This window comes from Zerene cesonia, chromosome 7 (genome assembly GCF_012273895.1).
Source record: "Zerene cesonia ecotype Mississippi chromosome 7, Zerene_cesonia_1.1, whole genome shotgun sequence".
NCBI classification, from domain to species: domain Eukaryota; kingdom Metazoa; phylum Arthropoda; class Insecta; order Lepidoptera; family Pieridae; genus Zerene; species Zerene cesonia.
The window spans coordinates 305,950-321,352 of NC_052108.1; the positions used below are offsets into that span (position 1 = coordinate 305,950).

Sequence of the window (15,403 nt, forward strand, 5' to 3'; positions counted from 1 at the left end):
CCAACTTATGACAGATTTGAAATCATACATGACACAGCACACATGATCCATCACACATGTCACATGACATAACATCACATAGGGTTGCCACCATCTTTTTTTTGCAATTAAAGTATATTGGTTATGATAGTTAAGAAAAAAAGTACATAGTTTCATATTGAACATTGATGCCGTTTTTCTTGTCCCTAAAAACTGTGTGATCTTCGTTTATTTTATTGTGTGTGCATATAATTACGTGTCGCTCTCCGACACTGAGAGTTAGGCGTCGTATTCGTAGTAAACGAGTTAAAATCTAACTCCAAGTGATAGTCATATGAGTAGTGAGTAACATTTCTCGTGTGTGCAGTGGCGCTGAGCCGCGTGCGGGGCGAGGCGGGGCTGGGCGCGGGGGTGTGCGGCGCGGGCGCGGGGGCGGCGCTGGGGCTGGGCGCGGGGGGCGCGGGCGGGGGCGTGGGCGGGGGCGGCGCGGGGGGCGCGGGGGCGGACGCGTTCCGCTCGCGGCCGCCCAACACGTCGCGCCCGCCCTCGCTGCACGTGGACGACTTCACCGCGCTGCACCACGTGTACGCACCCAAGATCAACAGGTGAGTTGACGCGCCGTAACGCGTGACGTAACAGATTAAAATCGCGCGTTACGCATAACGCGTCCTGCGCGACTTGTTTGTGAAACGTAACGTCCATAAAAATTATGTATCCCATCCTACTAATATTATAAATGCGAAAGTTTGTAAGGATGTGTGTGTGTTTGTTGCTCTTTCACGCAAAAACTGCTGAACCGATTGCAATGATATTTGGTACGTAGACAGCTGGACAACTGGAATAACTTATAGGCAACTTTTTATCCCGATATTCCTACGTGTTACGGACTTACGCGGGTGAAACCGCGGTGCGCAGTTAGTAGTTTTCTTTTGACCTGTTTTCGTATTTTGGTATTAATAGTAAAATACCTAAAAGTTAGTTAACAAGTGCATTTTCTCGTATTTTATTAACCTTTTGTCTTTCAATTTAATATTTATAACATTGATAATTAACGCAGAAACGTAAAGCCAATAATTTTACTTTAAAGCATTTCACAAATTTAATTTTAACATCTCTCAGCAAATTATAATGATTTTGTTGTGATTCCAGAGGCGGGCGTCGCGGCGCGGCGGCGGAGCGCGGCCGCTTCGCCGGCCCGCACCCGCACTACCGACAGCTGTGAGGATATCACCTATGTTTTTAACAAATTTAACATTTATAAAAATTCAATAGAGAAAAGATTTTATTTCTTTCTATCTTGTTTGCATCAAGCGACAAAATTAAGTACATAAAAGTAGTAATGGAAAATAATTAATAATATTTTCCAGTCGCGGTCGTGGCGCTTGGGAAATGGGGGCACAGCACGTGGGGCACTTTCCCCCCTCCTCGCCTTATATGATGGGTTTGTGTTGTATTCATATTAATCAGACAATATTGCGTAATTCAATTTGATAGTGTTTATCACTTGTTTAAGCAATTATCCTTTAAAGATTTAATTTTATTTTTCAGGCGGAATGGGTTGGGGTGGCGCAAGGATGCAGCGTGGGCCCAGACACCGGTCATTTATGCGATAGACACAGAATATAATATATCACATGTTTTTGTGTGTTTTACTTTACGATTTTCTTTCAAAATATGTAATATGTTTTGAAATAAAATAACATACAACATTTTCCAGGCATCCACATCTCGCAAACAATTCTTGTGTGATATTATTTTCGGTCGCAAAACAAAATTTTTGGCATTTGTTATTATTTATACTATAACAAGGGACGATTTGAATCTGTTGGGTGGTGCTATGTTTTCTTCTTTACCACTAATTTATGAATTCGAATAATAGCTTACTCCTTCCAATTGGATAAATAAAGGCATGCTGGTATTGGAATTATAATATGGTATAATATGAATAATTAGTATGATACTGGAATTTATAGTTTTCAAATCTTTTCCATCTAATGTCGAGTGTTGGATGTCTATTTTCTTCGAACTCTATAGATAGCCCATTCGGCCACCAACATTTTATACTTTAGGAATAGAAATATATCATTGTCATTGCCTGTGTTTGCTCTTATACAATCCGATAAGAAAATTAAACCGTTTTTTTAGGTATACTACTGTCGCCCTAGTTCTGGCTAGACCACCTATTAGATTTTTAGACCACGTATTATCTGCTCCGTTTTGAATATATAAAACATTCACAGACCCATTATATACGGTAGTGTAATTAAGTCAATAGACGCCAAGTCAAAAGCCTCTCCCACGTTTTGTGCCCTTGATACTTTGTTCTTATTCTTCCCATTTTTGTTTATCCTGTACAAAGTACAAACCTTGATCTTTAATATCGGAATAATAGATCTGTTCATTTCGTGAATTAAAATCTACTCCAACTCTAGTGCTTTAGGAAACATCTAGATATAGAATGTCATGTGTGTCCTTGATAAATGGATCAATAGCTTTGCCCTGAACCATTGTATTACGGATGCATAAGAAAAATTATTTTGCTAGCATACACGTTTTAAAGTCACTATTTAAGGTAAAGGCCGCGTGACAAACGCAGCTAAATCGTATTTCTTCGCTGGGCAAAGCCGTTATGAGGCACATTTGGGAACATCCACCATTATTAATTCCACATGGATTATTGACTGGAGTCTTTTAAACGTAACTAAAAGTAGAAAAATAAGATGAATTTGTTGAGGAAAAATATGACAATAAACCTCTAAGACTAACCTTTCACCAGTTCGTGTGATCTCAAAGAAAACGTATTAGATTTGGTTAGTTTATTATACTTTCTGTTTTTTACGAACGAAGTTAACCTTTACGTCTTCTTAGTATAGCTTTTTAGAGCATTAATGTAATATACCGAGAACGAAGAAGTATACTATTCTGGGCCTGTCGGGTGCTTGACACGTTTCATTTGCTATTTTAACCGACATTTTACTTTGTCAACTGGCTTCGAAGAAACTCGAAACCGGGAATGCTGGCTCAGATTGGCTCAGAAAATTAGATAAATCGCTTTGATACTCTTTTGTAATAAGCCCATTGATGATACTTTACTTGTATGTAATACTAGCGATCCGCTCCGGTTTCACCCGTAGAACATATATAACCCTAAGGGATCACGTACCTACACATCCAAAGGTGAAAGAATTATTAGAATCAGTTCAGTAGTTTCTAGGATAGGTACTGGCCTATACCTAAATGCTCTAAATGCACCCTTGGGATAAAACAGGAATATTGATATCAGGGCGGAGCCGGGACGAACGTCTAGTGAAATATAAAATCATACAGTTTATACAAACGTGGAGTTTTGTATTAAAAAAATCCTGCTTCACGTTAATATTATCATGAAACTAATTATTTCGTTCATTTAATTAAAATTACACATTTGATTGATTATAAAAAGCAAACTGTATATATTGGTTCATCATTTCACAAAGTATTTACTTTTTGACCGACAAAAAAAGGAGAAGTTTTCAATTCGATTGTTTTTCATGAGGGTGAACGAATTTTGATGAAACCTTTATATATAAAAGCTGGTGCCTTCCGAGGGGTCCTAATGGGAATATAATCAGGTGTCAAATCCAAATATGTTAAAAACATTACGTGATAAAAGACTATCCACATGTGTAAAGAACATAAAGGTTACCTAACATATGTACTGCTAGTCGTTTTATATCCAAAAACCCCTGAAACTAAAATCGATGCCCGTGATACAATTTATTCCGATAAAAGCATTAACTAGCAGAAACGAAAATAAAACAAGTTTCGAAAATTTAGAAACAAATCAACTTTATTATCAAGATGAAAAAAGATCAAATGATATAATACATAAGCCAACAGATATGTGTACTGCGGAGCTGGCGGCGAGCGGCGAGCTGCGAGCGGCGAACCAGCTACACTTGCAACCCAACGAAACTATACATAATATACAATACAATTACAATACATACACAACGAAACCATAACGATGTAAAATTCAATTAAATACACTGATAATTTCGCGTAATTGTCTTTGTTTTTTTTTTAGTTTTTATTCAATAAATGGTAAAACATCTCACTAGCATAGTTATATTTACAAGGCCCGTGGGCCGCAGTCTGTTCATTGTATAAAATTATCACTCGCGACATGGCACTTGGCTGGGCTTACGGCCCGCGGCGTGTGCCCCGTGGCGTGTGCCCCGTGGCTTGTGCCCCGTGGCGTGTGCCCCGTGGCGGGGAGCATCATGCGCACGGCGCTTAGTCGCCGGGATGCTCGGGGCACGATCTGTTGACTTCAAACCATTGGTCTATACATCTGAAAAACAAAATGTTTCATTAATAAATTATAAAAATGAATTTAATATATTATGTTCTGATGTTAGCACATATCTTGCTTTACAGTGGAAATATAACAAAATAAACCTTGTATTTAAATGAATAAAATGGTCGTACAGAAAGTTATGTTACAGGGGCCATAAAATCAACACAATAAACTATATGAAACAAATAACTGAAAATGTAAACTACAGATTACATCTTTTACAGATTTTCAGTTTTTGAATAGAATCATGATAACCATATTTTTAATAAAAATAAAGGTTCTGTAGACTGATTTTCCAAGCAGTTTTATGAACTAAAAATTTACATTTGTAATAAAATCCTTACTAACATTATAAATGCAGAGTTGCGCTTTTGTTCGAAATCTAATACGAATTCGCGCGTTTCTTATCTGCAAAGTTCTGAGCGCACCTGCGCTTGCACCTTGAGCTGCACTTTTACTTTGACAGTCTATTCTTATCACAAAGCGACAACGAAAGTTTCATTTCAATATAATTAAAGAAACAGTTTAATCGAATTTAATTTGGACAGCGCTACGTTGATACGTTAATGTGTAAATGTGTAAAAGGTATCGGTTACGCTTAAATCTGTGCTGTTTTGCACTTCATGGGTGTCTTAAACCGGAGAACTGCGAGGGAAAACATAGGAATGAAACTAAACAACACGTTTTCAACTTCAAACTGCCTGTATAACGTGTACCAGATGGGAAGCACCATTTGAATATATCGGATCTAACATTCATTGCTCGGCGTTCTCTTAAGCCCGTATGAGAATCCAAAATGCTGCTAACAAATTCTTATTCCATATCCTTATAATCGTTTCAAAAGTTAACAAATAATACATTGGATTATCGAGATGGCGAGAGATGTATCAGACATTATTATTTTACGTACACCGCAATTGAAAATACCACAATCAGTAAGTATATTCGCTACTACAATTTTAAATTACGCTCCGTCTAACAAAGGTAGATCCATGTTGTAATAGCAAATTATTCTTGTAGTGAATAAGTATATCAATGTTTATTATCCATATACAAAATAGCACACGTTCCACGTGTAGCCTAACTTTTATTGAGGAGTTCTCGAGAACTCTTTTAATTTTAACGCGTGTCCTTATACGTCCCGTACAATTAGAATTATTTACTATAGATATCGACTCCAGTTGACAAATCCCTGCCTACTGGAGTCGAGATCAGTCGGTCATATCTTCTGTTCCTCAATAACTCCTTTCCCGCCGTAAGCGTCGCAAGGCTGGTATGCAAATCCAACCACAGATCGATAAGGCTCAGCCGCCTGAACAGCCGATAAGACCGTTGAACTCCCAACTAGACGGCGAGCCAAATGAGCGGCTTGCGGCCGGGATTGACTCGGCTTACATTTGGCATCAATATATCTCTTGGCTCGCTACGAAAATGTCTTAAGAGTTCATTCGTTATCTTGTTTAATTAAGAATTATCCCTTATTAAGTGATAATGTGACAGATAACATGTTAAACTTTCTTAGAACTGACTTATCCACAGTAGTTAGCAAATCAAACACATGTAGATACTGTAGTTAGACCGACAATAACCGGAGCTTTAGTAAATTTTATTCGAAAGGCCGATTTCCACTACTCACTGTCCACTGATAGCCTTTTTACAACTCTTCGACGTTTATTGCCGTACATTATCTGCCATGTTAACTAACTGATAAGCTAAACAGAACATATCAGGGAGTTGTGACCGGTCATCTATGTTTTAGTTTCACGATGATCGTGTTATACATACCCCTTATGGTAAATACAGAGGCAGGGCAGGCGGGCGATGGTGTCGCCCGCACACAGCTCCTCGAGGCAGATCACGCACTCCCCCTTCGAGTCACTCAGAACGTCCTCTGTAAATGCAGTCGACTACGTTTTATATATTTTTCTCATATTACATGATATCTTAATGTAAACATGCGTAGGGATATAATATGTTGCTTATTATATGCTTGTAATGGATAATTAAAAGATTTTTTAATTTATTTTCGAAATCCTTCCTTAAGTATGAAATAAATAGATCCTTTCCGAGCAAATTAGGTTAAACCGCAAGAATTTAAACAGGGCTTTTTTAAACGCTAATGCTTAAAAAAAATAACAGAACATACGAAATGATAATAAAGTAGTTAATATGCAATAATCCTTACCTCACCACAAATACAATTTAGCATTGTCCCCATTAAAAATTGTCAAATTTGCTAAGAAAAGTTTCTAGTCAGAGACTTCTTCACGGCTAAACCAAAGGAGAGCTACTCACCATTGTATGAGAGACGTGGCCTGGTGAGGCACATGACGAGGTGGCACTCGATGTCGTCCGGCAGCACGAACTTGCTGCACACTGGACATTTTATTCCTGTAACAATAAGAATATCGCTTTAGACACATGAATCAATAACAAATAAATGAAAGCTGGGCCTTCCTGAAATCATATTTCAGGTGGAGAAGGATGAAAGGATGAAAGGACGAAATAACTTATGCGATATACCAAAAATATAATAATGATGACAATAATTCTAGCGACCGAATTTCGACCACGAAAACCAATCTCAAAGGAGACAGTTGCGCATTAGATATAAAAACGTAAGATTGCAAAAAGCGTTAGATTAGAATGTAGAACTCGCCAGATAACAAACTGTTCTTAATTGATGGTGACAAATATTGAATAATATATATACTATGCCATAGCCTATCACTAATACATCTTACATGGACTTTTCCACAGCCGCAACACACACTGTTTTACTACTTGTAAATAACATACATTTAGATGGCATTGACTCTGAAATAATGGACGTCAACGCACCTATTTAGCTATTGTAAAACATTTAAATGAAAATATTAAGAAAATCTCCCCCAGTATGTCACAAAATATACCAAAAAGGGGTCTTATCGCCGCAGGTCTTTTAATTCATTGAATCATAGCTGGATACCTAAAAGAATCATTGATTTTGCTACGAGAATTCTCAATACAACGAGTACTTTCACAAAAATGAAACGTAAATCGATTTGAGCAAATTTATTCAACGAATTGTCCTCTTGAATATCATTATTGGTTACCGTAATGATATTGTAAACTCGCTTTAATAATTCAGTGTCAACAATAGACCGTATATCAATATCTGATTTGAATATAAAGCGAACAATAGAATATTACATAGCTACCCTATTGGATCTGTATTTCTCATATCTCAATCAATATTGATTTGGAATTCGCGTCTTCTTTTGAAATTACTCATTTAAAGATTCACATTAATCTAGTGGTCTGCCCCAGCTTCGCCTGTTGTAGTTACATAGTTTATAGCACCAATGGATCACGTACAAATCCATTGGTGAAAGAAATTTGGAAATCATATTAAGACATATTTTGAGATCAAATACTGAGCCTTTACAATATTAGTAAGGATAATTTAATAAAATATCCTTACAACATTTCCCTTCACAAAAATTGACATTTAATTTTATTTTCAGACACAAAGCATACCCTATTGTAAATTCAATCCAATAGAGTCCAATAGCATGCGTTAAAAAGGCAAGTTTTCGAGCCATAAACGTTTCCATTCAGCAATTTCACAACAGAACGTCGGTTCGCTACGAATCCAATAGAAATAGCGCTGAATGGATCCGACAGACAATTCTCTGAATGCAGTACGAGCGATTGGTTATTAAACAAACGCAATGACACTCAATGAAGCTAAAGTGAACGGTCAGCGGACATTACACCCAGGTAAAGGTGATATGCAGATCCAAATAATATTATAAACGCGAAAGTTTGTAAGTATGTATGGATGTGTGGATGTGTGTGTCTGTTAACCTTTCGCGCGACAACTTTTTATCGTAACTGTATGAAAATGTGTTACAGGGAAAGATTATATTCTCGCTTGGTACATACACGTATAATACTCATTATAGTTCGTTGAAAAATATTATAAGACGGTGAAATGATTATATGACCAGGGGAGGTTCCCGTGGAAGAAAAAAAAACATATTACGTTTATGGACACATACATATAAAAATGAGACAATTACGTCTTAAAGCAGAACTAATTTTGGGTTGGAAAAGCGATGGTGCTAACCGATATAGCTCTGTCTTTGTCCCACCCTAGAATTTGTAATACTTTCAGAGATCACGTTGACCCCTGGGGTTCTGCTTTTTTTAAAGACAAATTATAATCATTATACCTATTTGTTTTATATGATGATATAATGATGTTTGTATATCGCTTAGAGATTGAATGAAAACCACAACACCTATATATACATACCTAGGTATAACTAAGTATATCGCATAAAGAATAGCCGATAGCCTAACTCAGTCACGCCGCTCCGCTGTCAAGTTTCAATAACCGGCTGACAGTTGACACGTGTCAACGTGTCTATTGGTCTATTGTACTCAACTTAAGCATTTTCCCATTTAAACCGTAAAAAAGAGCTCCGATTTAAATTTAAATTTTTTCCGCAAACCAAACTCTTGATATTTTTAAATTGGATATATGGTCAATATAAATTATAATAGTGTTATCCTTAATAACATTATAAATTCGAAAGTACGTATGTTTGTCTGTTGGCCTTGCTATTACTTATTATATTTATATTATAGTTATTTGGAGATAGTGAAAAGGCAGAGAGTCACATAGAGTACTTTTACTCAATCTGTGAATTATGTATAACTGTAATATAACTGTATGACTATAAATTATACATAACTTGTATCATTAACGAGTCATCTTCCAGATAATATAAATAAGCACATACACACTCAACGTACATGAAATCTCCTACCCATCATAAAATTCAGTTAAATAATCAGCCAATTTTCCTCAATATCCTTTCACAAATAGCAATGGCGCGACAACCACTAAAATAAAACCGTATCACATCCGATATCAACTTCCCGTTCCGCTCGTTTCCCCTCCCTCTCCTTTCATATTCCCACGGAGCTGGCGCTGCTCAATATTCGACGACAAACGGGAAATTGACTTTCCCGGATGCATTTCTAACATCCCAGTTTCTTACGATATTGTCTTCCTCCATGCCTAAGTGCTTGAAGTAGGTTTGCAGATCATAACATAATATAAATTTAATTGTCAATGGATAATATAACTTTTTATTAGTGTAGTTATATTGGTAAATATAAAATGTTTCCAAATGATTCCCAAATATAATAACTTTGTCCCCCGATTACATTTATATGAATACAAGTGAAAAGCAACGTCCGTAATATACCTCCCGAAAAGTTATAAACAAGCGAGCGAGCAAATATCAATCTCAATGTCATAGAAACACGTCCACATATATACCCCGTGTGCGCGTTCAAACATCAAACCCATTTCATTTCGAATTTTATTTTCCTTACACAAAAACCTCGGCACATTTTATTTCCAATAAACATTTTAGATTTATAACCGACGTGATTGAAAAATGGAAACGTGAAACACACAAGAGAGGTGCGGGTAAAAAATTTTTTTAAAAATATTTTCACCGGAGTAAATCTAATTTTGGGACGTTGATTGCGACGAAAGAGGCTATAATTCAGCCGCGGCTTTTATATCCAACCAGATAGAGAATAGATTCATTAAACAACTATTCAACTCTCATTTCACATTTTACGTTAAAACCCGAAATCCTCGGAGCGCAGAATTTGTCGAGTTTGTCGACGTGAAAGCTTTCATCATGGCCGATTATAAACGTGATTTTTGAACACATTTATAACTTAAAAACTTTTCGCACTAACACTAATGCATGTCTGAATAGAAAATGCTATTGTAATTATTTATTGTAGGTACATACGTAAGCATTCTGATACGTTGTTATACTAATAAGGTGCTTTGGCGTTGTACTTGTATATCAAGTTGATATGACTTGAATTAATTATAGATTATTAACCTATTTTAGACTCGTATGCTTTTCCTTGAAACTCCATAATGTAATATATAAATAAATAAATAAAACGTAGCGTAAATAGGTAATAATCTATTCTAATAAAATATGACTAAAAAGATTGTTTATTTGAGCGCGCTGATCTGAGGAACTACTGGTTGGAATAGAATTTATATTTTATGCTGAATAGTCAATATGTTCAGGAAGACTACAGGCTATATAACATCATGAGTGAGAGCTGTTTTTAGATTGGCTTCCGTAAGATTTTTGCTTTATCTCCTTTAAGTGCACAAATTTTAACAATCGGATTTCTTGCCTTTTTCTAATAATAATAGAATTGCTGCGTCTATCTTAATGTCGATAATTATTTATTTCTAACTCAACAGCCTACAATGCTCCTGACCCTCGCCCTCCTGTCGTGCCTGCAGCACGCTGCCGCCGTGGTCGACTGCCGGCTCGCGTGCCGCCGCTGCAGAGAGCGGACCGACCCCAGCGAGATGCTGGAGGTCTACTGCGCAATGTGCAACGAATGCAAGGAGCGGAGGGTTGAACGCATGCAAACCGCCACCACGACCGGTGCTACCACAGTCAGAGATGACTGCTTCGATATGCAAGGTATACGTTTCTTTCATATTTGTACGGGATATGTTTTCGTACTGAATGCTATCTGCATCTTAACTTTTAATCAGTGTAGATATGTTATGTCAACACTAATGACAGCGAATTACGAATATCTCTCTATTCTCTAGGGCTTGTGTCGTCGATTTCTCATTTTAAATCCGACCTCCGCTTTCCATATCGAAACAAAAATGCAGAATAATTTTATTATTTCCGAATATAAGCTTAATTAAAATACACACGTCCCTGGATGGCAATGAATTAAATTCATTGTACACAAAGAATACAAAGTGACATTTATTTATTCCGGATACGGATTCCTTATTTATTGGACAAGTGGAAATGTGTGGACGTTATGAGATTTAGTGTTTAATTCACTTCCGGCACTCTGCTTGTTGCATACAAAAAGATTGGCATAACTAATTCCCTTGTTTTATGCAACAATGGAACAATCGCGCCATTGATTTCAGTTTCATTTAATTTTCAATTACCCATAAATCAGCTGAAATAATATTACCTAAGATTCTATTAATAACAAATGCATTGTTAAAGCTAGCATGTTAATTGACAAATCCTCCATCATTACTACTAGAAGTAGAGGCATATTTTTTAGTATACTAACTCCCTCAAACATTTAGAATCGTTTAAAAAACTATGGACGACATTCTAGTCTGTACATCAAGAATTATTCCTTAATAGATACAATCTCCACTTTCCAGAGGTCCCAGATTGTCCAGACCCGCCATCCTGCGAAGAGCCGGACCCACCAAAGGTGCCACTAAAGAAAATCGTCACCACCACCACCACCACAAGCACCAGCACTACCACGACAACAAAGCGACCCTGCCCCACACTGCCCTGCAAGCGACCGACGCCACCCTGCTTCTGCCTGCCGTTCCAGCCGATCGCCATGTGCCCCTGCCCCACGAACCCACTCACAACCGAACCGCCGCAGAAATTAAACCGACAAAACAAAAATAACGATTACATGTACGTTTATGTAGGCGTACCGAAGAGTCTGCTAAGCGAACAAGTAGTCTCCCTATGATATATCCTGCCAGCTTTATTGTTATGCACATAAAACCACGTGCCACGGCGCTTTATTAAAATAGTTTGCATGCATCACGTCTCTTTGTTGCTATTGCGAGATGAGAAATACTCTTATAATGAGTAATGGGAAGTAACTACGATTATTTTTATAGGAGGTAAAATATATCAACTGCAAATCAGATTACGTATTATGTATCTACATTTGCTGTGGAAGCAAAATAAAAGAAAAGTAGAAATAATGTGAATAAACTTATGTTCAATTGTTTTGTTATTTAACGTAGATAATTTGTTACATAACTTCAAATAATGGGACCAAATAGCCCAGTGAAATCTAATCAAATATCAACGCCATGTGAACTAACCAATGAGTAATTGGTTAAATAAAACATGTACAACACACGTGGCAATTATAAATATAATTACAAATACACCCTCGCTTATTTATTTAACCCTCAAAAAATATTTTGATTATTGGGAAACCCAATCATAACAGGCTTTTTTTCTATAATCATAATGAGATATAAGTAGCAGCACCTGCTTAGTATACCTATAAATATACAAAAAAGTAAATTAATAGATAATAGTTTAATTTCTCATCAAACCATGATATCTACTATCGATGACCATGTCACTTCATCAATTCCACTGACATGGAATTAAAATGACTTGTGATTCAATAAAAACTCAATCATTGATATATTCAAATAGCCTTCTTTTAGAAGCGTTATCAAATCGTCAAAACACATAACTAAAACGATCTCCAATCCCCACTCGCGAAGAAATATTCAAGATCTCCCTCGAAGCGAGTGAGTTGACGTGACAGCGCGCAGAACGTGCCCGGGCGCGTGTCGCCGCGAGACGTGCCGTTTACGTGCTCCGTGTTCCCAACGAACAAAAGTGCATTCTATGCACATCATATTTTTTAAAGATCCAGCTACATACATCATATCGTATAAACATAATAATATAAACTATGAGTAACACACCTAGTCTCAAAAAACTAATAAAAACACCAACTAAATTTCTCTTTTACGTAAGTAATTTTCAACCCCGACGATCCTAATCAGGATAATATGATAGACCCGTGAAATTATTGTCTAATCACCACTCCTTGATAAGAGTGCAAAGCTTGAAATAAATCTGTCTTAATAATGGATCAAAATCGAGTCTAAAAGAGTCGGTTACAGACAAACATACAGGCGTAGCTTATAGAGGCGTGTTTGAAATAAGTGCATATAATTTTTTTGTACTACTATGCTAATTTGTAAACTATGCTATCAAAGAAATATGAGACGAGGATAATTTAATTAATACAATTAGATAAGCGTGTATTATCAGTAATATACTTTGGATAACACACATATAAATCCATACGTAAACACATTACGTACACACACGTATTTATATTGTAATCCATCTACATATTTATATGTATGTTCATTTTCATTTTCACAACGAGATAGTTGAGCCGATTTTGATTAATTAGAGAGAGATTATATTATCAAAGAAATAGTTTTCCATTGGTCACGAAAACAGATATTAAGCGGGTTATTAATGGGCCAAAAAATTATATAAAGGACGACTTTCAAGAGACGATAAGATCAAGCCAGCAAGTTCTTAGATTAACCTAGTAAATCAATTAGATTTATATTTGAATTAATTCATCATACTACTACTGAAAATTCTTAAAAAACATACCAGTATATGGAATAGTTTTGAATGCAGCACAGGAGTAAGATTTATTTTATTTGTATCTTTAACATATAATTCACATACCTGATACAGTAGGTACAATATACATACATATAAGCATTACCGGAACCTTACTTCTTGCACTTGACATTTTTCTTTCATATTCGTATTCAGCCTTGGCATTAGCGAATACTTTGAATAATTTTAGCTCAGAATAAAACTCCTCGGTGTATGGGAAATTCATGTATACTTTAATACAACATTTCACAAGTGAAAATAAAAATGTTAAATAACAGAAATCAGTCCTTTGCTATTGTGACTATCTAATCCATACTTCCATAATTAATATTATAAATGCGAAAGTAACTCTTTCTGTTACTTAGCACACCTACACCACTGAAACAGTTCGCATGAAATTTGGTATGGAGATATTTTAATTTCTAAGAAAGGACATAGGCTACTTTTTATCGCGAAGGTAGGAGGGGTGAAAGTTTGTATGAAAGTTCGTTTTCAGTCCGTCCGAAACCACGCGGGCGAAGCTGCGGGCGGCATATTACATTTTTAAAGTACTTTAATTATCTATAATCGTTCGGGTTTATTTGACAGCTAAAACTGTCAAAATTATAGATTGCGCATAATTTGGCGCTAATGGTTGACGTTTTTACTTGTTGCGGATATAGAATCGTAATACCGGTGTCCAATGATGTCTATTATTATTTAAAACACTGTTAATTACAATTAAGAATATAGGTACATAACAGTAACATATCAAATAGATCGAGAAGAGGAAGAGCGAGAATCAACTGATAGAAGAGGTAACATATACATACTCAAATACATACTCAAATATAATAGAAGTTCTAATAGAAATAAATAGTAATGATCATGGAAGAGTAGGTGCCTTATTATCTTAGAAACCCTGGAGATTTCAGCACAAAGATTTATGTATACTCTTAAGAGCCTATTGAATATATTGGAGGTATGATATTAATCATATTTTCTATTTATAAACTCTCGCCTTAGAGCAAATAGAAACCGAACACGGGCGGAGAGATCGGGCCTCCGTTCGATATCTACTTTTACTCTTCCCCTGGTATAAAGATATAATTTTCAACACAAAATGCGATTATTTTAGACAAACGCATATTGGAGACAGTTACAAGTCATCAGCAGGCGTAGACAAATGTCACTTACCTACCATAATATAATAGATTTTTCAGCGTATAGTATTAACGCATACTTACGATAAGTTGACGTGACATATGGAATTAGGAATTTCCCTAGGGACAATATAATCTATTCGTCTAAACTATATGTCTAAACGCTAGAGAAAGTCGATTGATTGTTGTATAGATAAAAAGCGTCTACCATTCGTCTAGGCCAGTTGATTGCGTCAATCGTTTTTCTATCCACACATCATGCATTTGGCATCTCCTCACTTTTAATAATCGATGTGTGTTGATTGCTTATTAGGGAACATACTTATATACAAATAATAGAACTGCTCCACTAAACAAAATATATGAATCCCCTTGACCTCCTAAAGTCGTATTTATATAGAACCAACAAAGTCCATCGATCTGACAGCATTCAACAAGTGATCGCGTGTCCCGGACCGGTGTCGTGAACAGCCTCGATCCGTCTATTTCGGTAGCGAGCCTGTTTCTAAGGCAGAGTGTCCTTATAGTGACGTCATCTATAGAACAATTTTAGACAATCGCTAAATTCGCGTTGATATCGGTAGGCCATTCAAAACATCAAAGTGTTCATAATTATAATATTAAGAACTAAATGATGTGTGTGTGTGTGT

At 36.4% G+C, this 15,403-nt stretch overlaps 2 protein-coding genes across 2 annotated transcripts in view; one reads left to right on the plus strand and one right to left on the minus strand.

Annotated features, from left to right (window-relative positions):
- The window catches only part of LOC119828179 (protein virilizer), a 14,128-nt gene extending 12,509 nt beyond the window's left edge, over nucleotides 1-1,619 (plus strand). Inside the window, exons 7-10 of the mRNA XM_038350278.1 lie at nucleotides 347-584; nucleotides 1,129-1,197; nucleotides 1,347-1,420; nucleotides 1,528-1,619. Of these exons, the coding sequence (XP_038206206.1) occupies nucleotides 347-584; nucleotides 1,129-1,197; nucleotides 1,347-1,420; nucleotides 1,528-1,592 (446 nt within the window). The 3' untranslated portion in view covers nucleotides 1,593-1,619. The remainder of the gene's footprint in view (nucleotides 1-346; nucleotides 585-1,128; nucleotides 1,198-1,346; nucleotides 1,421-1,527) is intronic.
- Nucleotides 1,620-3,786: 2,167 nt separating this feature from the next.
- LOC119840679 (E3 ubiquitin-protein ligase znrf2) overlaps nucleotides 3,787-15,403 on the minus strand; it is a 91,764-nt gene continuing 80,147 nt past the window's right edge. Inside the window, exons 2-4 of the mRNA XM_038367381.1 lie at nucleotides 6,614-6,709; nucleotides 6,104-6,209; nucleotides 3,787-4,312 (exon numbers count right to left, since the gene is read on the minus strand). Coding sequence (XP_038223309.1) covers nucleotides 4,255-4,312; nucleotides 6,104-6,209; nucleotides 6,614-6,709 — 260 coding nt within the window. The 3' untranslated portion in view covers nucleotides 3,787-4,254. The remainder of the gene's footprint in view (nucleotides 4,313-6,103; nucleotides 6,210-6,613; nucleotides 6,710-15,403) is intronic.